Consider the following 23,708-nt stretch of genomic DNA (forward strand, 5'->3'; position numbering starts at 1 on the left):
TGGCCATTACCTCCGGATTAAAGTAAGGAATGCTGTGGTATGTCTGGAAAAGAGTGGAACAACATGGAGGGAATTTCCACTAGGTGGCTAAAATTGTGTGGTGCAGGTTCCCATGGGAGGTATTGGGGCGCATAACCAATGTGAAATTCTATCCAAATGTAGGTCAGTTTAGACAAGGGTCCACTGCATGTTTGAGCTGCCTCATTATCATGTGAGCTATCGGAGCTAAGCACTAGTCTTGAGACCATGGATAGCTAGATACTGACAGATGCACAATGTGAGAGTTCTTCTGCCAAGATCCAACCTACTCATCCACCACTCAGCAAGTTCTCAATTTTTCTCTTAGTATGCTTGCTTATATGTAAATGGGGATTTTTTAGGAGTGAAGTTTAAATTATGGAGCATTATAAGGAAGTAATTTATGTTTCCTTCCTGCAAATAGTTGGGTGTTTTCTCTAACCTGGGTTCAACTGTCAGATAAGTTGGGGATTTTGGATAGTTTGATTAAATCTTTCCACATTTGAGATGACTGGAGATAGTGTAGCTTGATTTCCAGCTCACTATCCTAGTGATCTGTGTCATTAGCCTGTCTAACCTTTCCTCTTCAAACAATCCACTCATTCCAGGTATTATTCTGGTACTACTGTAAACTGCTTCCAGTGCATTTACTTTATTCCTTATAAAAGATGATAAATGCAGTGCACAGGACTCTACTTGTGGCCGCAGAAGTGTACAGTATATGGCTATCGTATATACGCCTTTAAAAGTCTAATTTTTTAGACTATTTTTAAAGGTTCATTTTATAAGGTCGACAATACACGAGCACTAGTTTTAAGGGGCTGAAATTCAGGCTGCAGTTCGAAATACTGTATTATTAAGAGAAGTTGATTTGATTGCTCAACTAATCCCGGGTAAAGAAGAAGAACACAATGAATTATGGTAAAGGTATTTACCATAATTAAAAGTAAGAGAAACAAGAATGAATTACAGTAAGTTATATTTATACATACCAATATGAAAATTTAACATGTCAAAGAATCATTGAAATCCTGCAAAATCACACTGTTCAACATCATCATGGCTTGGGATAATGGCACACTTAAAATGCAACATTTATTAAGTTCTGAATGTGTAAGCGTCTTGAACTTTCTCACCAAATTCTTACATATTTATCCTCCTATTTACTCCCATATGTTGTAAAACTCAGCAACATTAACAAATTTGTCAAAGAATTAAATATGTATGTAGCTAATAGATCTCACCTTTATTCAAATATAATGTCACAATTAAAATGATTAAATTTTTAACGATATTAACTTTTGGATGCATAGTAAATAAAGTGCAGTAAGTACTGATAGACTTAGTACCGGTCTGAATGAATGAATGAATGAATGAATGAATGAATGAATCAATCAAAAAGTGCAGGAGAAACCAAGTAGGTTGCTGATAAATAGAGTTATGAATGAATGAATGAATAGAGACGCAATAGAGTAAACAAAGAGCGATGAGTAGTGTTACTGGTATGAATGAATGAATGAATGTGATTTTGTTTAAGAGGGTTAATGGGAACATGCAGTTTCCTTTGTAAGAGGTTTATAATGCGATCTAGTGGGGTCGACTTTTACATGAGATATATGGAAAATACAAGATTGTTTTGGCCAAAAATAAGGGGTCTAAGTTTACATGAGATCGACTTTTACACAAGTATGTACGGTACCTTACGTTTGTATTCAATTCCTCTCACCTAATTACTTGCTGTGCCTGAATACTAATCTTTTGTGATTCACATGCGAGGACATCCAGGTTCTTTGGTACCTCAAAGTTCTGTAATCTCTCACCATTTAGAAATATGCTTCTTTTTTATTCTTTCTCCCAAACTGACAATTTCATATTTTCTCACATTGTACAATGTGCCAGATCTTTGCCCACTCACTTAACCTACATATGTATTTCTTAGCAGTATTTTTATGTCCTCTTCACTCTTTACTATCTTTGTCATCAGCAAGTTTGGCAACCATAACTTCCATTCTTTTATCCAAGTCATTTATACAAATATATAAACATGTAGAGTCGGAGAGTTAATTAGGTCTGTGAAAACTTTCAACAAAGCTTCTAAAAATAGTTTAAAAAGATTTGATGGGGATTTCAAATGATACCACTGTTATCTTTCAAGTTCTTTTATGCAGAATCCAAGCATTTGTTTGAGGAAATGTTCCAGATGGTTGAATGTCTTGATCTTTAATGTTGGTTTCTCTACTTATAAAGATACCTTCATTTTGAAAATACAATGGGGGAGTTTTCTAACCTCAATTCTCCTCCTGCCCCACCTCTGACGTGTTGTTTTTAACAGGAAAGCACATTAAACATGTAAGGTAGATATCTCGGTGCCTTACTGCCCACTGCTGTCCAGTCCCATAATTCTGAATGTAGAAGTACCCACAAGTACATATGCCCATGCATCGATTGAGGCTATTAACTTTTGAAAATTTCATTCAGGGAATGTAAGTGTTGCTGGCTGGGTTAGCCAGTTATTGTCCATCACTACTTGCCTTTGAGGAAGCAGTAGTGATCTGCCTTCTTGCACTGCTACAGTACATTAGGTGTAGGTACAGCTGTAATACCACTGGGGAGAGAGTTCCAGGACTTTGACTCAACAACAACGAAGAAACAGCAATATATTTCTAAATCAAGATGGTGAGTGGTTTGGAGGGGATTTTGCAGGTGATGGTTTACCCATGTATCTGCACCCCTGTCCTTCTAGATAGTAATGGGAATGGTTTGGAGTGCTGCTATGGAGCCTTGGTGATCCACCTTGTTACATAGCGATTAGGGGCCTCAATCTGCCTCTTCTTCTATAGTTCATTGGGCGTGATTGTGGATCAGAATGCTTCAGCTGGTCTTTTACAAAATTTGGTGAAAAGTAGGAAGGAAGGAGGGTACTTATTGCAGATAGCCCTGTGTTCCTTGGGCTGTGTACCTATATAGTGCCTTACTATTAGTCCCTCAAACCTCAGACCTCTCATCAGTTATCCTTGGGGTATCCAATTCCTCCTTACTGAAGAAACCTAGGACTGACCTTGTTTCATGGCACAACAACGTAGGACTGCCTGCAGTGTCAGCAGTATTCACTATTCCTTTTGGCAATGGTGAGACTAGAAGACCTTCAGCCAATACAGATTGACTGGCAGCTCTTGACTGGGATGTCCTTCCACTAAGAGGTTGAAATCCCATAGTCTGCTTGTTAATGCTGCTCACATTGTAATATTGTTTTGGATGGTCTTTTTAAAAACTTAGTTGATCAGTCTGCTATCAACATTTTTTCTGCCCCACTCGACCATGAAAAATTTTGTCCGTTGACTGTTTTCAGTTAAATCGCAGAGATAGGCGATATTATTCACTCAGCTAAGTAATCCTTGTGTTAAAGCTGTCTCAGAGATTAAATAGCCTAATCCTATAGCTACTGTGATATTTTAGAGATATAACAAACAAAATAAATTGCATGTTTAGCCTTGCCTTTGTTTGAAGTCTAGCTACATGTTAAAGTTTGTTGTGTGAAATATGAAAACAAACAAAAGCAATAAAATGAAGGTGCTATCTATTTGAGAAATCAGATCAATTTGATGGTCATTTTCTTACATGCCTTCCAATATTCTTTGTAGACCTTTTAACAGAACGCGTGCAGAGCGCCTGAATACTTATAAGATACTGAAGATTTTCACAGCAATTAATACACAGTTTACAGATGAGGAGTTGAAACAACTCAGTGCACAGATAGTGATGGAATCATATGCTAAAGGTGACACAGGTACTGTTCTATATTTTCCCGTTAAATTTGCATTTGTTTTATTTCATATAGTGAAGTAGATATAAATCAACATGGCTTAAATCTTTCCAAACTTTGATGGTTTTTTTTGTAAAAATAGTTCACAAAATAGGTGCCATAAAATACGGCATAAATGTAATGATGAATGATTAAACTGAATGCCATATAGCCCAAAATTAAAAATCCTGACCCTTTACCATTATTTTTTCCATTTTTAAATTAGCAATAGTTATGTTTCTGTGCAAAATAGAACAGGAGGCATAATCTGCTGAATTATGTCTAGATTTCCAGGTGGGAGCCATCTTAACCTCTGTGAGAATTGAGAGAGCTATCAGCAGGGGGTTCTATGATGGAAGGCCGCACATCATACTGTTGAAGGAAGTGAACTACTATGAATTTGTTCGGCTCTAAGGATCTGTGCCAATCCTTGAAATGTGCAGAAACCACATCAAGCCGACAACTTAAAGCAGCCCTGATGCTAGGCAGACACTGGGATAAGGGAAATTAAGGTTAGCAAACAGCATGTTGCTAGCAACAATCAGAAGGCTGTCAGCTCAGTAGAACTTCTGAGAGGAGTTAAGGTTGGCCATCAAGGCAAAGGCACAGTCACCTCCAGTTTTAGACATATGCAATAGGATAAGCTTATGTTAATGTAGGCCATGTCAGTTCGGCTCAAAGTGCAAAGCTACCTACTCACTGCTTTGGGCTGAAGAGCCATTGTTTGCTGCTTCTGACTCTGATGGCTCCTTTCACTCCTGGGAGACTGCTGGAAGTCTGCCTCCATTCAGCTGATGGCCTCCCAGTGCATTTGTATAAGCACCGTTTGACTATGGCAGGCAGCTGACTCTCAATACTGTTCTGACCACTGGGACAAGACTTGTGATGGAATTGCAAGTTATCAGCATTTTATTGTATCCCCAAGTCCCTTCTTACCTTCCAGGAGACTGTAACATTCTGCTGAGGGTCACTTGTCAGAGAGTCAATTTCGTTGGTCAGATATTTCTTTGGCTTTGGCTTTGGCTTGGGAATCAGCAGATTATTATGTCAAATAAGAAAAGGCAGACCAGAGCTGGAATTCTGAGTCTTCTTTTGACCATTTTCTTCTGAAGATTTTATAACAATAACTTACTGAAGTAAGTGCACCTCTGCAATTCAGTGATAGGTTCAGTAAGGCTTCTGCCAGAATTAGATAACATATGAAGAATTCTGAGTCCACTTTCAAATAAAAGTCTCTTTGCTAAGTTCAGTAAAGCCACATAGTTTAAAAACAGAAAGTGCTGGAGAAACTCAATGGTCTGGCAGCATCCGTAGAGAGAAAACAATGTTAACATTTTGAGTCTAGTGATCCTACATCAGAACCAGTGCAGAACAACAATTTTTGATTTTGTTTCATCTGTAGCATTGTCATTTTCCTCTAATAAAAGCCATATAGTTACTTGTTAATCAGTAATCATTTTTATTTTGTGCAGTGTATGGAAATCAGACATTCTACATGATCATAAAAGGTTCTGCCAAGCCTTACACAAAGCTTAATGACAAACTTCAGTTGGTATACTTTGATTCTTTGTTCGAAACAACTCAAAAAATGGTATGCATAATTTAAAATATACCTAAATGTACCTAGTTAGCATTTAATAATGCAAGAGTTTTCATACGTTGTCAAGTAGCAGCAAACTGAGTAATAAGTACCATGTGTGTTGCTTTGAAGTGTACATGCACAATACAGATATTTACTTTCCCAGTACATCACTTAATTCTTTGCATGTGGACAGGATTAGCACTTGCCAGGATTGTGCTATTTCTTTGGTAAACTTCACCACGCTGAGAGGAATCGGGTTGGGTTTTTTTTGAGCAAGAGTTGGTACATTGGCTCATAGATAAGAAGGATCAAAGCTTCAGTAAAATCAGTATTTATAAGTTCAAACATTAAGCTCGATCTCTTCGTGTGTGGGGGCTTGGTGAATTTGGAGAATTGGTATAGAGGGAGAGTGTTCATTTCTTCTATTGTTTTCCTAGTTTTAGGCATAAACTGTATACCATCTGTTGGGATAAGCCAGAACTAAAAGATGTACTTTCTTGTTGCTTGGAGTGTGAGCTGGTTCTAGTGATTTCTTGCCCCATTACAGATAAGTGTAATGCGTCTTGTGAAACTTCCATAACATTCTTCAGCTCCAGGAATACTGGGAATCATTGCCATCATCATCGATTTGTGGATGATGTCAATCTGGGTCTCACCTTTCTCCCATAAATCTTCATGTGGCCCAACCTGCAGATTTCTGGGAATCTGGGCCAAAATGTCCCATGACTTAATGGGATTCAACTTGCAGGGTTTATAATTTGTAAAAATAACCAGAAAGGAAGAATTCTTCTAGAAATTCAAGGCAAGAGTACTTGATCAAGAAAAATAAAGGAGCTGCATTCATTCAAAAGAACTGATGAAGTACATTAATTGCAATGTTCAGATTGTGAGAACGGAATTGGGAGAACTTGATCTAATTTCCATTTTCCTGCCTTTACTTCTTCTCTCCCCACTCCTCTCTTAACTAGACTGATGCTGAATATTATAAAATTAAATTGCCTTGTACTAAAGCTCTATATCCAATTAAACAAAATTGACAAGGTTAAAAAAATCTCAATTGCTCACAATCCCATTTATTCAAACATGTTGATGCCTAATGTAATAAAATGAAATGGTCTGGCTGTAAAGTATGTACAGTCTGTTCTGATACAATGCAATAGTTCAGTGACCATGCGATCCCAAGTTATAAGAAAATCGCATAACAACAACACCATCTCAACCAGTGGGTCCAGAATCAATAATAGCCAATATAGGTTAGCAAAGTTCACTTTCTACAAATAATGGTCTAAATTCTGCAATTGTGTTATAGCCAATTTGTGTAGAAGAAACATGCGCTATGGCAGAATCAATTGTAATAGACGTTCAATAGAAGCAAATTGTCTATCTGAAATTAGCATCCAGTGCCAATTTCTGAGTCTGTCAAATTTCTACTGCTACTTGCTGTTAAATGGAAGGAGCTTACATTTGTTCAATTGAAGTGTGTAGGTCATTGGACGTAATTGTGAGTTGATACACAGCAATGAAGATGTGCTTCCAGTAATGATTTCTTAGGGATTTCAGTGCAGTAATTGCACCAAATAAGGTTTATTTATTTGCTACTGAACTCTTTTAAAAATAAGTTAATTAGATATAAATTATTAACTGAATTAATGCTTCAGTAGAATAATTCAAAGGCATCTTGTATTTGCTTTTATCACACTGAAGACTGGAGAACGGGTTTCTTTATGGAGAGCTAGCATATGCTCACTGAATCAGATGACCCCCCTTCTGTGTCATAATGGCTTTTTAACTCAATTGTTTTAGCTTGTCTTTTGTATTGCCAAACTGGTTCTATTATTAATAATAATGGGGGTATTTGTGGAGCCTCCTTTGATTATTTTATTGTCCACTACCATGCATGACTTGATGTTGTAGAACTTTGATGGGATCAGTTGTGGCATCACTAGATTCTGTGTATAACAAGCTCCTTTTGTTGTTTAGAATATCGGGAGTCCTGCATTGCAGCTTCAGCAGATTGACATCCCATTTCTAGATGTTGCTGCTGCCAAGGCTTTCTGGATCAAATTTATTCATAAAACCGATCACTTACCTTTTGTATGTGAAGTTTGAGGTGTACTTTGGGAGATTTCAATGGACCATGTTCAGTGTTGACTTCCAAGTATTTGAGGATGGATGTATCAAAGAGGTTGTCATTTTCACTCTGCTCCTTTTGAATTATGATTTTCAGAATGTATCATTGTAGCCTGTATCAACTTGTGTTGCTTGTAGACAGCATCATCACCTGGAAATTCCCACCAAGGCTCTCACCATCCTGCTTAGAACTATAATACCATTCCTTACTGTCACATGATAAAATTCTAGATTCCTTTCCCACAGTATGTGGATTTACCTGTACCAAATGGATTGCAACATCAAGAAGATAGCTCAACACAAAGCTTTGGACAATTAAGAAAATGTAGTAAATTCTGCCCTTTCCAGTGATGTCTATATTCAATAAAAGAATAAAAATTAATCTCTCAAGACATCGATATTTAGTTGTGCTTGTCTTTCCTTCTTACTGTTGTATCAATGTGTTAGGCTCTGAAAGGGTTAAATCTCAGGATCACAATCTGAAATCATGCCCCATCATTGACTGGGTGGGGGAACAGCTCTGGATCATGAGGGAGACTGGCTTACCATCAAGGCACCATCATAGTCATAGTAACAATACCTACCATAACTTGTACCTGATTGCTATTGTGTGATTATTTAAGTCTTGTTTAAGACAAGAGTCTTTTTCTTAACATACTAAATTGTTTACCTTCCCACACCAGGCCAGTTTGGCTCCTCAGATTCTTGAAAGGAATATGGTAGCAGCAGGTCTACATCATGTAATATTTCACCATGGTTACTGTGGAGGGAATCCATTATATGACATTGTGAGCAGCAATATGGATTCTAGTGAGCTCTGAAGAAACATTCTGACATAGATATAAGAAGGCAACTTGTGTAGACAAGCAGCTGTAAAAGCAAAACTTTCAGAAAAGCTCAGGAACAGTTTGTGTCAAAATTTGACAAAACAGAATCTACAATTCTTGGTAAAAAGCATTTTAGACTATTAAGGGTGGCTAGCACTGCTGTCTCACAGCGCCAGGGACCTGGGTTTGATTCCAGCCTTGGGTGACTGTCTGTTTGCAAATTCTCCCCGTGTCCAGGTGCACCGGTTTCCTCCCGCAGTCCAAAGATATGCAGATTATGCGAATTGGCCATGCTAAATTGCCCATAGTGTTCAGGGATGTGTAGGTCAGGTGCATTAGTCATGGGAAATGTAGAGTGATAGGGTAGGGGAATTGGTCTGGGTGGGATACTTTTCAGAGGGTTAGTATGGACTTGTTGGGTGAAATGGCCTGTTTCCACACTGTCGGGATTCTATGATTAGAGGTATGCAGAAGCAAGTGTGATCTACAAGCTACATGCTACATAGTGTTGGAACACTGTTCATCTTTGGCGCTATGGATTGCATTGGATGCTGGTAAACTACAGGAGTAGTCCTGAATTGAGGTTCCACCAGAGAACAAATGAGCATCAGAGGCTTTGTGAATAAATTGCTGGTGGCCAAGGCAACTTTATAAATACAATACAGTTACAGGCTGAGCAAGCTCAAAGTAAATCGAATATCGAGCTGAGAGTGATCATTGCTGCCATTACTGGCAGGCAACTGGCTCCCAAAACTGGGGACATCATTGGGCCAGAATTTCAGTAATATTGAGGCAATTTAGAAGCCAGCACATTGAGTCTTCAGCTGAAGTTTTTCAGACAGCAACACAGTCTGCAAAATAAATTGTTATGGCAGATTTGCATCTGATATCAGGTGCTAAGAAGGACGAATTTCATGCAGAACATTTAGTTGCTTCATCTTCCAATGAGGAATTATCAGTACCAGTGACAGAGATCAAGTAGGGAATTATCCTTCATTACTTGCACTGGGGTGTGAATATAGTGGCTCGCCAGTAAAGTACTGACAGGGAGACTATGTAAGTGTCAAACTGAATTGACACATTGAAGTACACAGTTTATATACTTGAGTGAAGGTTTGTCAGAAATTTAAGAATATAGATTTGAAGATGGGCTCCAGGCATCTCCATGTAAACCACGACTGAGATGGGACAACAGATATCTGCAGATTCGGGACAAGAAGATATTGAGGAACAAAATCAGAAATTGCTGAAAAAACTCAGCAGGTCAGAAAATGTCTGTGGAGATTAAGCAGAGTTAATATTTCAGAACAAATGAACCTTCTTCAGTATCGGGTGTTGAGCATATTGGGTTTGAATCAGTAATGTATTAGACTGTATACTTACTTCCTAGATAAAGGAGTTGGAGTGTCAAGACTAACTAATCAGCATAGTTACTTGGATTATGATGTTATTATGATGCCTGGAAGTGGACTCAAGGCAGGGACAAGTTTCTAAGATATGCCTGATACTCATAGATAGAAAAATCTGCCAGGATCTGGGAGAGAGGGAGCAACTAAAAGACAGCAGTTTCTTCTGTTCACTGTGTAGGAATGCAGGTTTGCACTTGGTTTGAGAAGACCAAGTTTGAGAGAATTTGAAATAGCCTTGGAGGATTCACCTAGTTTGTGAATGAAGAATTTTCAAGAAAAACCCTCACCATGAAAGACCATTCTGGGTGTAATAGTCACCAAGCTGTGAAAGGAAAGGAACGTAAGTAAATTCTTAGCAGCCAAGAATCACTTCAGAGTCCGAGAACGTAGAGATCTTCAGCACAGAAAAAGGCCCTTCAGCCTATCACTAATGCATGAGTCAAAAGACAACCACTTAACTATTCTAATCCCATTTTCCAGCATTTGGTCCATAACCTTGTATGTCTTGGCCCTGCAAGTGTACATCGAAATACTTATTAAATTCTATGAGCGTTTCTGCCTCTACCACCCTTACAGGCAGTGAGTTCCACAATCTCACCACATTCTGAGTGAAACAAAGATTTCTTCATATCCCTCTAAGTCTTACCTTAAATTTATGCCATTGATCATTGATCCCTCTATTGAGGGGAAAAGTTTCTTCCTGTCCACCCTGTTCCTATGCCTCACAATTTTATACATCTCTATCATTCCCTCTCAATCTCCTCTCCTCTAAGGAAAACTAACCCGAGGCTATCCAATCTTCCTTCATAACTGAAGTTGTTCAGCCCAGAGAACATCCTGGTAAAACTCTTCTGCACCCTGCTGCTACACACATCCTATAATATGGATTTCAGAACTACACACAATACTCTAGCTGTGCCCAAACCAACGTTTCATACATTTCCAACATAATCTCCCTGCTCTTAAACCTATACCTTGACGAATAAAGGTGAATAGAACATATGTTTTTTAACTACTTTATCTATTTGTCCTGATACCTGAAGGAACACTGATCTTCAGTGCTTCGTAGAGTCCTCCCAAGGTTCATCAAGTATTCCCTGACCTTGTTTGTCCTGCCCAAGTGCATCACCATACATTTATATGGATTGATCTCAGCCCATCTAACCAACCCCTCACTATTTACCACCTCACCATCATTTGTGAACTTTCTAATTCACCGTACTAAATTCAAGTAAAAATAATCTATATAAACAACAAACACTAAGTGTTTCAACACTGACCCTTCTAGGACCCTACTGGATACAGGCTGCCAGTCACAAAAAACCCTCTGTTTACTGCCACTCGGCCAACTAAGGATCCAATTTCCTTTGATCTCTTGGCTCTTACCTTCACGATCAGTCTCCCATGTGGGACCAATCAAAAGCCTTGCAAGTAGTCACCATTAACAACATTGCCCTCATCTTCATGTCTGATCACCACTTTGAAAAATTCAGTTGGGCAGATATGACCTCCCTTTAATAAAATAATGCTGACTATTTTAAATTAATCCCTGATTCTTCACATGCAAATTAATTCTGTCTCTCAAAATTGCTTCCAATAGTTTCCCTACTGCTGAGGTTTGACTGGCCTGTAGTTTCCTACTTGGTCCTGCTTTGGACTATGTCAGGGAAAATCATATGACTGTTTAAGGAATTGTGTAAAATGTACTTGTGAAATGAATTTTTTGGTTTTGTTTAAAGAAAAGGGACCAGTTCTGTTCTGTAGTTTAAAGTGTAGATTCCTGACAACAATATTTAGTAGCATTTAGTTTTTTATAGTAATTGTCTTAAAGCATGAAATCCTGCTTCATTCTTTCATTTATGAGGTTTAAGTTTTTTTTTAATCAGTCTCTGCAGTGATCATTATGCATCCATGTTTCTACTTGTGTGTAATAATAGAAAGTTCAGCTTAATAATTAGACTCTGGCCATGTCTCATCAAGATTCAATGTACCTTTTAAAGGGCTGGAGAAGCGCACATAAGAGAACATGCAAAATACTAGTGAGTTTAGATCACAAGAGGGGTTATTATTACCTCTTAGAGGTACAATAGCTTTACGTTAGATATTGAGTATGGTAGCACATGCCTAAACAACAGACAGTCACTGCACACGTGGAGTTATGAAAATCAGACTTAAAGCCTGCAACATTGTCTTGATAGCCAAGAAATATAGATGCCAACAGTATTATCTTTCCACTGTCCTAGGTGAAATCAACAATATGCAGCATACAACAGTATTTAAAAGTGGGATCTTGGTGTTTTGCATGACTTAGGAGATGATAGTATATATTGTCTTTGGGAATTTATAATGTGTTTTTTGAATAATAGAGGGTTGAATTTTTCATTTTCAGTTCGTATTTTTTCGAGTGACATTCATGGAGCCCATGCTCTGCCATGGCTTGCAATGATGTTTCTCACACAAACTTGCATTCTTCATGTCTTTAAGCATCTGGAACCTTTGGAATGCTTCTCATGCAACTGCGAGTCAGGAACAACTTGCCACTGCTCAGACCTTCTGTCATTCTTGCTGCTGCTGCTATATTTAAATCCCAGATATACACCACTTGAGATGCTCCAAATTGTAAACTGCTCCTCATACTGTGCTGATCCACCATTATCACTGGAAAAAGGGCCTAAAAAGACAAAGTAACTCCCCATATTACAGATAAGAATCTTAAGGGTACTCACGGATGAGTGGTGGAGAGGAAGGTTATTTGTTTTTTCCTGTAGCCTGTTAAAGGAGGCCATACCACTCGACTGAATCATCTTGGATATCAGCTACTTACTTTCTTTCATTGGGCAATGTATTGAATACAAAAGCATGAATATAACGTCTAAACTATGTACGATGCTGGTTAAGCCACTGCTGAGGTTTTGTGGATAGATCTGGCCACCACATTATAGGAAGGACATAATTCCTCTAGAGAGAGTACAGGGGAGAATGTTGCCAGGTCTTGTAAATTGTAGCTATGAGAAAGGATTGGATAGGTTAGCTATTTTCTCTACATCACAGGAGACTGAGGAGTGACTTAATTGAAGAGGACAAAATATTGAGGGGCTTGGATAGAATGAGCAAGGAAGACCTGTTTCCCCTAGTGAAGGCATCAGTTATAAGGGGGACCAATTTAATTTCTTTGGTAGAAGGATTAGAAAGGACATGAAGACTTTTTTTTTAACCTATAGCATAATAGGCATCTGGAAACCATTGCTCAGTTTAGGATAGAAAATCTCGACTCTCTTTAAAAGAACCCTGAATCTGTATCCAAAGTGCTGTATCCTTCAATGTTACAAACCAGGTCTGAGAAAGTGATATTAGAGTAGATGACCATTTATTTAGCTAGTGCAATCCTAATGTCCTGAATGGCCTCTTTTTGTGCTGTAGTGTCTGTATAGGTCTACCGTGAAATTGCCAGTTACATCTTCAGAAAAAACTCACAAAACAATTTATTGATGGCGAACTTCTGATTTCATTTTATTCTTGTTTTATCTTCCTAATTTTTTTGTTGCGCCTGCATAACACCAGGCACAGCAAAGGTCACCCTCAGAGTAGAATATCAGTGATCTCTCATCATAACTTTGCCAAAGGATGAGCAAAACTTGCAAGAAAATGGTACTAATGCCATTTATGCTGATTAAAGGTAGAGCAGTGGATGTGGTGTATTTCAGCAAGGCATTTGATAAGGTTCCCCATGGTAAGCTCATTCAGAAAGACTTGGGATACAGACAAATCTGGCTGTCTGGATACAGAATTGACTGACCCATTGAAGACAGAGGATGGTGGTAGATGGAAAGTATTCAGCCTGGAGCTTGGTTCTGGGAACTCTGCTCTTTGTGATTTTTATAAATGTCTTGGATGAGGAAGTGGAAGGTAGGTTAGTAAGTTTACTGATGACACAAGGTTGGTGGAGTTGTGGATAGTGTGGAGGGCTGTTGTAGGTTGCAATGGGACAATGACAGGATGCAGAATTGAGCAGATACGTGGCAGATGGAGTTCAACCTGGAAAATTGTGAAGTGATTCACTTTGAAAGGACAAATTTGAATGCAGAATACAGGGATAAAGGCAGGATTCTTGGCAGTGTGGAGGAACAGACAGATCTTCTGGTCCACATCTATAGATCCCTCAAAGATGCCATCCAAGTTGATAAGGTTGTTAAGAAGGTATATGGTGTGTTGGCTTTCATTAGCGGGGGATTGAGTTTAAGAGCTGAGAGGTTATGCTGCAGCTCTGTACAGCCCTGGTTAGACCACACTTGGAATATTGTGTCCAGTTCTGGTCCCCTCATTATAGGAAAGATGTGGAAGCTTTAGAGGAGATTTACCAGGATGCTGCCTGGACTGGAGAGCATGTCTTATGAAGAAAGGTTGAGGGAGCTAGGGCTTTTCTTACTGGAGAAAGTGAGGACTGCAGATGCTGGAGATCAGAGCTGAAAATGTATTGCTGGAAAAGCGCAGCAGGTCAGGCAGCATCCACGTTTCAGGCATCATTCCTGAAGAAGGGCTCATGCCTGAAACGTCGATTCTCCTGCTCTTTGGCTGCTGCCTGACCTGCTGCGCTTTTCCAGCAACACATTTTCAGCTCTTTTCTCATTGGAGCAGAGGAAGATGAGAAATGACTTGATAGAGGTGTACAAGATGTTGGGATGCATAGATAGAATGGATAGCCAGAGACTTTTTACCATGGCAGAAATGTCTATCACATAATTTTAATCTATAATTTTAAAGTAATTGAAGGAAGGTTTAGGGGAGATGTCAGAGGCAGGTAATTTACACAGAGAGTGGTGAGTGCGTGGAGTGCACTGTCGGCAGTGATAGTAGTAGAGTCATGTGAGAAACGAAGCTCACTCACTTCAATAATGTCAGTCCGAGACAAGATCTGAATCAGTAGTATTGTTTATTACACTCTTGCAAGAGTGGTGTGGTGTCCACTGTCCACAAGGCACACACACACCCTGAATTTAACAAGTACACAATATTTATGTAATTCGTTTCTCTTCCCTCCTACCATTGCTCCTCCCCTATTTACATCTGTTTCTAATCTAAACCCGGCTGTTTATCTCTGAACTAATCCGGCCTTGTCCGTGATAAAATGTTTATCTCTGGCCTCACAAGGCCGTTTGACCACCTCCCTCTGTGGTCTTATTGTTATTTATCCTTCTTCACTGCCATCTGTTTCCGTGCTTATCAAAGCAATATTTCTTTTTATTCTTTATTTACACAGAGCCTTATGACCTTTTGATGGTTTTTTTTTGTTTTTGCTGAAGCGGGAAACAGATGCTTGTAACTGTTTGTACAGGCATATCTAGCTTAACCTACACCCCCTCCCCTCACAGCACAGTATCTATTTGTCTGTAACATCTACCATTGTTTGCAGGCACATTTCATTCTTGTATGCACATTTTAGCTAATGCAAAAACAATTATATATTTCCTTCACATAGTTTTCATTCTTGTTAACTCAGGTCTTGGCTGAAACAATTATACACTGGTGTGAGTTCATTTACCTTGCATAAACAATTATGATTGCAAACGTAACACTGCTTTACCTATATCCCACAGTCAGATACATTAGGGGACATTAAAGCAACCTTTGGATAGGCACATGGAAGGTAGTGCAATGAAGGGTATGTAGGGTAGTCTGATCTTAGAGTAGGATAACAAGCCGGCACAACATTGAGGGCTGAAGAACTTGTACTGTGCTGTACTGTTCTATTATGTTCATCAACATAAATTCACTGTAATGTGATTGACAAATTGGTGATGGTGTTTTTAAAGCACGAAGTTTTAAAATGTATTGACTGTAATGCGATTATATTGTCAACATGTAAGTGTTATTTCTAATGTGCAGTTTTTCTATAACACAGGGTTGTACAAGAATGCAACCATTGCATTATAGAAGAACTGGCTGTGTAGCAATTTGCATACCTGGAAAAGTTGGCTGGTCCCTCCAAAGATTCATTTACAGATTGACCCATAATTCATCCCTTCTACAGAATCTTGATGCTCATTGTTCTGCTTGTCTAAAGTCCAAGTTACGGTTTCCCAATGTGGGGGTCAGGACTCCAAGTGGAATTGTGAGCCAAGCTTTTGGGGTTGTGACTTCTAAGACAGTGATAAATACCCGGAGCTTTGTCTCAGTCCTTTTCTCATTCACACCCTTCCATCTTTACCGATGTCCTCATGGGGTTGTGACAGTTTTCAAGTCTTGAGGGTCGCACTGGGAAAATGTTTTGAAAGCTGGTCTAAGTCAAAATAAGTCAATTTAATCAATATTGTCTTTAGGCTCAGTCTGCCATCACTGGCACACATCAACTAGAGAAGGATATTGATCCTCTCAGCAATTTGTTACCTTGTGTTGTAAATAGCCTTTTAACTGTATAAAGGCCTCAAAGAAAAACCCACCAAGTGTCAACTGATAGGAGTTCCACTAAGATCCTTCAAAACTGTCAATGGAGGAATTTCTGGCTTTCCACACTATATAAGAGCAAGGGCAAGGTAAAGACTCAATGAATATTCACCTACTGAAATTTTAAAGATGCAATACAAAAAAGTGGCAAAATACTAACAAAGTCAGGAAGTGGGCTATTATCCACAGCTTCTCCAGGTTCCCTTGAGCCATCTTAAGTCCTATAGATAGCCTGGATACAATCTATAAAATATCATGTTTTCTCAAGATTAACACAAAGGATAAACTAGTTATTTTAAATTAAAAGATTGACTATGAACATGTGAATGTGAATGACTATTTAAATAAAATAGTCATATTGAGAAAATTAAACACCTCCCTTCATTCAGGTTTGAATGAATACTCATCAGAAGGTCATTCTTCTATTGTATTTTTAGTTAACCTGTGGAGACACCTTTGGTGAATTGATTCCAATTCCAAGTCAGAAAACAAAAGAGAATGTTCTATCGGTGGTAACAGAAGACAAGTGTGAAATTGTTAAAATTTCTACAGGGCAATATGAACATGTGAAAAGGGTGAGTATTTTGTTTAAATCTATGAACAATTATTGAAGCATGAATTTTTTTCACTCTACTAACTACCTTAACAAGGCAGCTAACAATGAATCTCAAAAATGCTCTTCTTTTGCATTGAAGGATCTAATGCAGTGTGATCTATTGGTGAAGGAGGAGCTGATTCAAGGCTGTCCCTTTTACCAACAATGGCCAAAATTGTCTCTCCATAAACTGGTGGAATTAATCAAATGGAAACAGTTTCCTGAAAATTATGGTTTGTATTTTTATTTGAATATGTTTCACTGGATGGATTTATTTGAGACAAATCCTAACCAATTAATCCGATCATTGCTTATCTGAATGGATAGTATCATTTAATTGCCTTGTGCAATTATTCTAACAAAGGCAAATAACAATTACCCTTAATAGTAGTTGGTCAAGTATGTTCCTTTTGAACAGTGATTCAAAATTGTGGGGACAAGATCCAATTGAATGAGAAGCAATTTCATAATTTCATAAAGTGATTCACTTCTGCCATTTATAGGCAGAGTTTGGGCCACTTCCCGCACCTCTGCCCTTGAACCCCACCCCTACAATCGCAACAAGAATAGACCCCCACCCCCCCAACCCCAGTCCCCAGTTCTCATCTTCCACACCACCAATCTCCGGATAGATCACATTATCCTCTGCTATTTCTGTCACCTACAATCATACTGCACCAGAGATATATTTCCCTCTCCACCTCTATTTCTGCCTTCTGCAGAGATCATTCCTTCCATGACCCCCTTACCAATCCATCCTCCACTCCTGGCACCTTGCCGCTGCAAGAAATGTAAAACCTGTGCCCACCCCTCCCCCCCTCACCTCTGTCCAAGGCCCCAAAGGATCCTTCCATGTCTGGCAGAGATTTTCCTGCACATTTAAACACCTCACCTACCATGTCCGTTGCTCTCGATGTGGTCTCCTATATGTTGGGGAGATAGGACGCCAACTTGTGGAACATTCCAGGGAACATCTCTGGGATACACACACTAAACAACCACACCACCCTATGGCCAACCATTTCAACTCCCCCACCCCCGTCAAGGATATACAAGTCCTGGGTCTCCTCCGCAGCCAAAGTAGAGCCACTCTACTTTGGGTGGCACGGTGGCACAGTGGTTAGCACTGCTGCCTCACAGCGCCAAAGACTCGGGTTCAATTCCCGCCTCAGGCGACTGACTGTGTGGATTTTGCACGTTCTCCCCGTGTCTGCGTGGGTTTCCTCCGGGTGCTCCGGTTTCCTCCCACAGTCCAAAGATGTGCAGGTCAGGTGAATTGGCCATGCTAAATTGCCCGTAGTGTTAGGTAAGGGGTAAATGTAGGGGTACGGGTGGGTTGCGCTTCGGCGGGTCGCTGTGGACTTGTTGGGCCGAAGAGCCTGTTTCCACACTGTAATGTAATTTAATCTAAACCTAATCACTCGACACCTGAAGGAAGAACGCTTCATCTTCTGTCTTGGGACCCTCCAACTACTTGGCATCAACGGCAACTTCACCAGTTTCCAAATCTCCCCTGCCCCCACCTTATCGCAGATTCAACCCTTCACTGCCCTCTTGAACTGTCCATCTTCCTTCCCACCTATTCACTCCACTCTCCTGTCTGACCTATCACCATGACCCCCCACTTGCATCTACGTATCGCCTTGCATCTACGTAAGTTACCTCACCCCCACTCACCTATGTATCTGTTAGCCCCCTTCTACCCCCCACATTCCTGATGAAGGGCTTATGCCCGAAACGCCGATTTTCCCTACTCCTCAGATGTTACCTGACCTGTTGTGCTTTTCCAGTGTCACACTCTGATCTCCAGCATCTGCAGTCCTCACTACCTACATAGGGTCAACCTTTGAGGGCAGTAATTGATATTATGTTTTCCTAAAATAAAGCATATTCAAATGTTAATTTCTTTTTCTCCAAAGGAACAATAACTGGCTATCCATGCCATGTATTCACACCGGTGCATTTCATTGTGCAAGTGCTAATTCTTCCTGACATTATTCCTAAAGGGATTATACATAATTGCACAGAGGCTGGTATCCCATCACCAAGTCACCCTTTATTTACATGTGCAAAGTACATGGGCTGTGACCAGCCAACTCAGAGCTAGTCCATGGAATGAGGAGACTTTGAATCTTCTGTTTATTTTTTATTTTATTAACTAGTACAAATTACAAACAATGAACAGCAGTTTACACGAAACAGCAATTTACAGGGGAAAAGGGCAGCAAAGCCAGACCCCTGAGTCCCACCTAAAAGTAGTTCACTATGTAAAAAAAAGGACCAACTTCAAATTCCACCTTTTCTTATCGCAAAGGAAAGACGCAATCACATACAAACAGTCCGATACACCCAAAAATAAGACAGCACATATATCACAGACACCCCTGGTAACCCAGCTAACCACACATCCCTCCCACCTTCTGACCACTAAGGCAGCCTGCCCCACGCCTCTTTCAGCTCTCGGTCCGTCCCATGCCCCTTCTGGCCACCACTAGGACAGCCTGTCCTGTTTCTCCATCCCCACCCCCCAGGAAGACGCAATCAGGATGGCCTACGCACCTTCTGGCTTCCCTAACTGCCCTCCGGCCACCTCTAGGACAGCCCACCCCTTCTCAGGGTGATAACATCGAGGATTCCGGCTCGATGCCTTCCGGCTCTTGGTCCACCCTTATGTACCATCTGGCTCTTGCCCACCGCAGTGCACCATCCGGTCTGTGGACTGCCCTGACTCCTTCCAGACACCTCTAGGACAGCCCATTCCCCTGCCTGGAATGACAGCACACAGGGCAGCCCAAAAGCCTTCCAGATCTCGGCCTGCCCCTACATGCCTTCTGGCTCTCTGCCACTATGACACACTTTCTGGCAACCTCTAGGACAGCCCATCCTGATTACATTTTCTCGGGACAATAGTACTCAGAATGACCTACCCACGTCTCAGGACGACCAGCATTGCGGCAACCTGTCCACCTTCTGGTTTTATCTCACAGTAAGGCCTGCCAGACCCAGGAACATGAGACAGAGTCAATTACCATAAACAGTTCTCTTCAGAATGCAGAATCTATTCCCAGGAACAGAGTCCACTCCAGTGTGCAGAGTGCATTGTCAGAGATAGAGTCCACAACCAAAGGTAAAGTCCACTCCTGAAGGCAGCAAACGCACACCCCACCGGTGTTCAGTCCCCAGAGAAAGAACCATGCCCTCACACAGGAATACAGTTGTAGGTGCAGGTAAAAGGTGCAGGTAACTCACAGGGAATGGTCCACTCCAACAGGCAGAGACAGATGCAGCAAATGTTCACCTCCCAGCACAAGCACCTGTTCACTCTTTACAGAGGCCTAGTCTACCCACAAAGGGCCAGGCTTACACACAGAGGAACATTATGTCACAGGGCCTCAGTCTAAACACCAAGTGAAAACACAGGCAAAAAAAACACTGAGGACGGTCTACCCACCATCCGGCTCTTGGTCTGCCCCTACGTTCCATCTGGCTCTCACCCACCCCGATGTGCCATTCGGCTCGTGGACTGCCCTGACACACCTTCCAGCCACCTCCCTGGAACAACAGCACACAGGGCAGCCCATAAGCCTTCTAGATCTCAGCCTGTTCCGACACACCTGCTGGCTCCCCGCCTCTCCGACACACCTTCCAGCCACCTCTAGGACAGCCTGTCCTGATTACCCCTTCTCAGAACAACCTACCCACCTTCCCATCCTCGGGATGACTGGCATCAGGGCGGCCTATCTACCTTCTGGCCTTCAGGCAGCCTACCCACCTTCAGTTTCACAGGACAGCCTACCTCCCCTTCGGCTCTCAGGGTGACAGCTTTTGGGATGACCTATGAGCCTCCCAGCTTACAGTAAGGCCTGTTAGAGGGACACACAAGACTGTGCAGGTGATAAATACAGCAAGCAACAAGACAGAGTCAGTTACCAACAAACAGAGTCCTTTTTGGTTCACAGAGTGCATTGTATAAACAGTTCTCTTCAAAATGCAAAATTCATTCCCAGGAATAGAATCCACTCCAGTATGCAGAATGCATTGTCAGAGATAGAGTCCATTCCCGCAGGTAGCAAATACATACCCCACAGCGCACACAGATGCCCAATCTCCACAGAGAACCAGGACCACCCACAGGAACACAGTGCACCGTGAAGGCAGAGTCCACTCCCGAAGGCAGCAAATACACACCCCACAGTACATACAGGTGCCAGTCTCCATAGAGAACTAAGTGTGGCCTAACTAAAGTCTTGTAAAGCTGCAACATGACAGTCTGACTCTTGCATTCCATTTCCTAACCAATAAAGGCAAACATGCCATATGCCTTCTTTACTACCTCGTCTACTTGAGCAGTCACTTTCAGGGAGCTATGAACTTGAACCCAAGATCCTTAACATTTGATCTCCCAAAGTGTAGCACCTCATACTTACCTGGATTAAACTCCACTGTCATTTCTCCATCCATATCTGTAACTATTATCCTGCTGTATCCTTTGACAACTTCCTACACTATCCAAAACTCCACAGATCTTGCTAGCCCATCCATCTACTTTTTCATCCAAGTCATTTATATATACCACAAACAGCAGATGCAGATCCCTGCAGAACACCACTCGTCATGGACCTCCAGCACTACCCACGGCCTTCTATGGGCAAGCCAGTTCTGAATCCATGTGGCTAAGTCCCATGGATTCAGAATTGGCTTGCCCATAGGATGAGCCTACCATGATGGACCTTGTCAAAAGCCTTAATAAAATCCATGTTGACAACATCCACTGCTCTGCCCTCATCAATCACCATTGTCACCTCCTCAAAAAATTAATTCAGATTGGTAAGACAGGAAGAAGTGCTTTGAACAGCATTCTCACACCTCACCATGGTTTATACTCCCCAGTGTAGTTGATCAAAGCTGTCCTGGTTTGTCAGTATTACTAGAGACATTCTTCCTGCACTCACATTGTTGACCCCAGTGAGTTGTTAACAGGTCAGGAAGCTGGAAAATTCAGAATTGAGGGTGAAACTTTTTTTTTAAATGATTCTGTTTCTACCTTTGGTTACTTTTTAAAATATATTAGTTCATGGGATGTGAGCATCACTAGCTGTACCATCATTTGTTACCTGTCCCTAAATGCATTTAAGAAGGTGAGACTGTGCTGAATTCAAGAACTGTTGAAGTCAGTTGGGTTAGGAACACTCTGAGTGTTGCAGGAAGTGAGTTAGGATTTTGGCCCAACAATGGTATGAACCTAGATGGCCTGTGGCTTGCAGGAGAATTTGCAGGTGGTGGTGTACCCATGCATCAGCTGCTCTTGTGCTTTCATGTCAGGGGTTAGGGACTTTCTTGTGAGCTGTGGCAGTGCACCTTGTTGATGTTATATACTGCTGCCATTGTGTGCTAATGGTAGAGGTTGAGTGTCCAAGGTGGTGGTTGGGGTGCCAACCAAGCGGGCAATTTGTCCTGGGTGATGTCAAGCTACTTGGGAGTTTTTGGAGCTGTACTCATCTAGGTAAGATAATGACATCCAAAACCTACAATTATTTTTGTTTTATGTTAAATATAACTCCAGCATAGAATTTTTCCATTGATTCCAGGTTTGTTAGGGCTCCTTGATGTCACACTCAGTCAAATGCTGCTTTGATGTTAGGGATTACTCTTATGTGAACTCTGTTATCCATATTTGGAACAATGATGCAATGAGGTCAGGAGCTGAGTAGTCCTGATAGAACCCAAACTGAATATAAGTGAGCAGGTTATTGCTGAACAAGTGCCATTTGACAACACTGTCAATAGACTTAGATATCACTTTGCTGCTGTTACTTTCCTGACAAATCCAAGGAGTTTCCACATTTGTCTTCCATGCTAGCCAAGGGATAACTGGAAATAGATGGCATAAATTGGAATCAGAATATAAATTCCTGTGGATTTAATTCCCCACGCACACCAAAACCCACCTTCTCTTAGCTAGAAAGCTTTCCCTATGTTTTTTTAACTGAGCCTATGAACCCATGAATTAGACAGTCTTTGAATCTGGTACTGCCCTTCTGCCATCATTGGCCTTGTAAGGCTTAATGAATTGGGGGGTGTGGGGGGGTGGGTGGGGGGGGGTGGAATGCATTTCATCCCTTACATGGCAAAGGAAGAGCCAAATTTCAGTATAACCATATGTTGGTATTTTCTGTGACATCTTCACCAGCCTCTCAATAGAAGTAAAATAGAGGTACAGCAGGACCCCATGAATATTTCAAGGATAGAAACTTCTGCAAATGAACAATCTTACTTGATAAGCCTTAGTTACCTACATTGAAGATTGCAGTGCCTGCTGAACAATACATGTATAACATCTATTGGATTATATATTGCTACAAAATAGACACATTTTGTCAAAAGCCATTTCTTAGGCAGCTCAGCAACGACATATCAGCCCACTGCCACATGGTCAGCAAGAAATGTACTTTTTTTTATTACATTACCTACAGTATGGAAACAGACCTTTCAGCCCAACAAGTCCACACCAACACTCCAAAGAGTAACACACCCCCCATCCTATATTTACCCCTGACTAATGCACCTAAGGCTATGGGCAATTTAGCTTGGCCAATTCACCTGGACTGCACATCTTTGGATTGTGGGAGGAAACCAAAGCAGCCGGAGGAAACCCATGCAGACATGGGAAGAATGTGCAAACTCCACACAGACAGTCACCCGAGGTGGGAATCAAACCCGGGACCCTGGCGCTGTGAATCAGCAGTGCCAACCACTGAGCCACCATGCTGCCTTGTTTCAGTGTTCTGAGTCCAAATCACTTCAAATGTCTGGAAAGAGGCATGATTTTTAAATCAAACTTCTAAAAGTTTGGAGTGAGTGCCCGCATGTTGAAGATCTTTCTACCTTTTGCTTTCTATTAATC

General features: G+C 40.9%; 1 protein-coding gene across 3 annotated transcripts in view; it reads left to right on the top strand.

Moving 5' to 3' along the window:
• cnbd1 (cyclic nucleotide binding domain containing 1) overlaps positions 1-23,708 on the top strand; it is an 86,369-nt gene that overhangs the window by 46,773 nt on the left and 15,888 nt on the right. For all 3 annotated transcript variants that reach the window (XM_087986509.1, XM_087986510.1, XM_087986511.1), the window contains 4 exons: positions 3,660-3,805; positions 5,293-5,411; positions 16,647-16,784; positions 16,905-17,037. In XM_087986509.1, coding sequence (XP_087842635.1) covers positions 3,660-3,805; positions 5,293-5,411; positions 16,647-16,784; positions 16,905-17,037 — 536 coding nt within the window. The remainder of the gene's footprint in view (positions 1-3,659; positions 3,806-5,292; positions 5,412-16,646; positions 16,785-16,904; positions 17,038-23,708) is intronic.

Source organism: Chiloscyllium plagiosum, unplaced genomic scaffold, assembly GCF_037043375.1.
Source record: "Chiloscyllium plagiosum isolate Xiang-an unplaced genomic scaffold, Cpla_swu_hap1 HiC_scaffold_4, whole genome shotgun sequence".
Classification (NCBI taxonomy): domain Eukaryota; kingdom Metazoa; phylum Chordata; class Chondrichthyes; order Orectolobiformes; family Hemiscylliidae; genus Chiloscyllium; species Chiloscyllium plagiosum.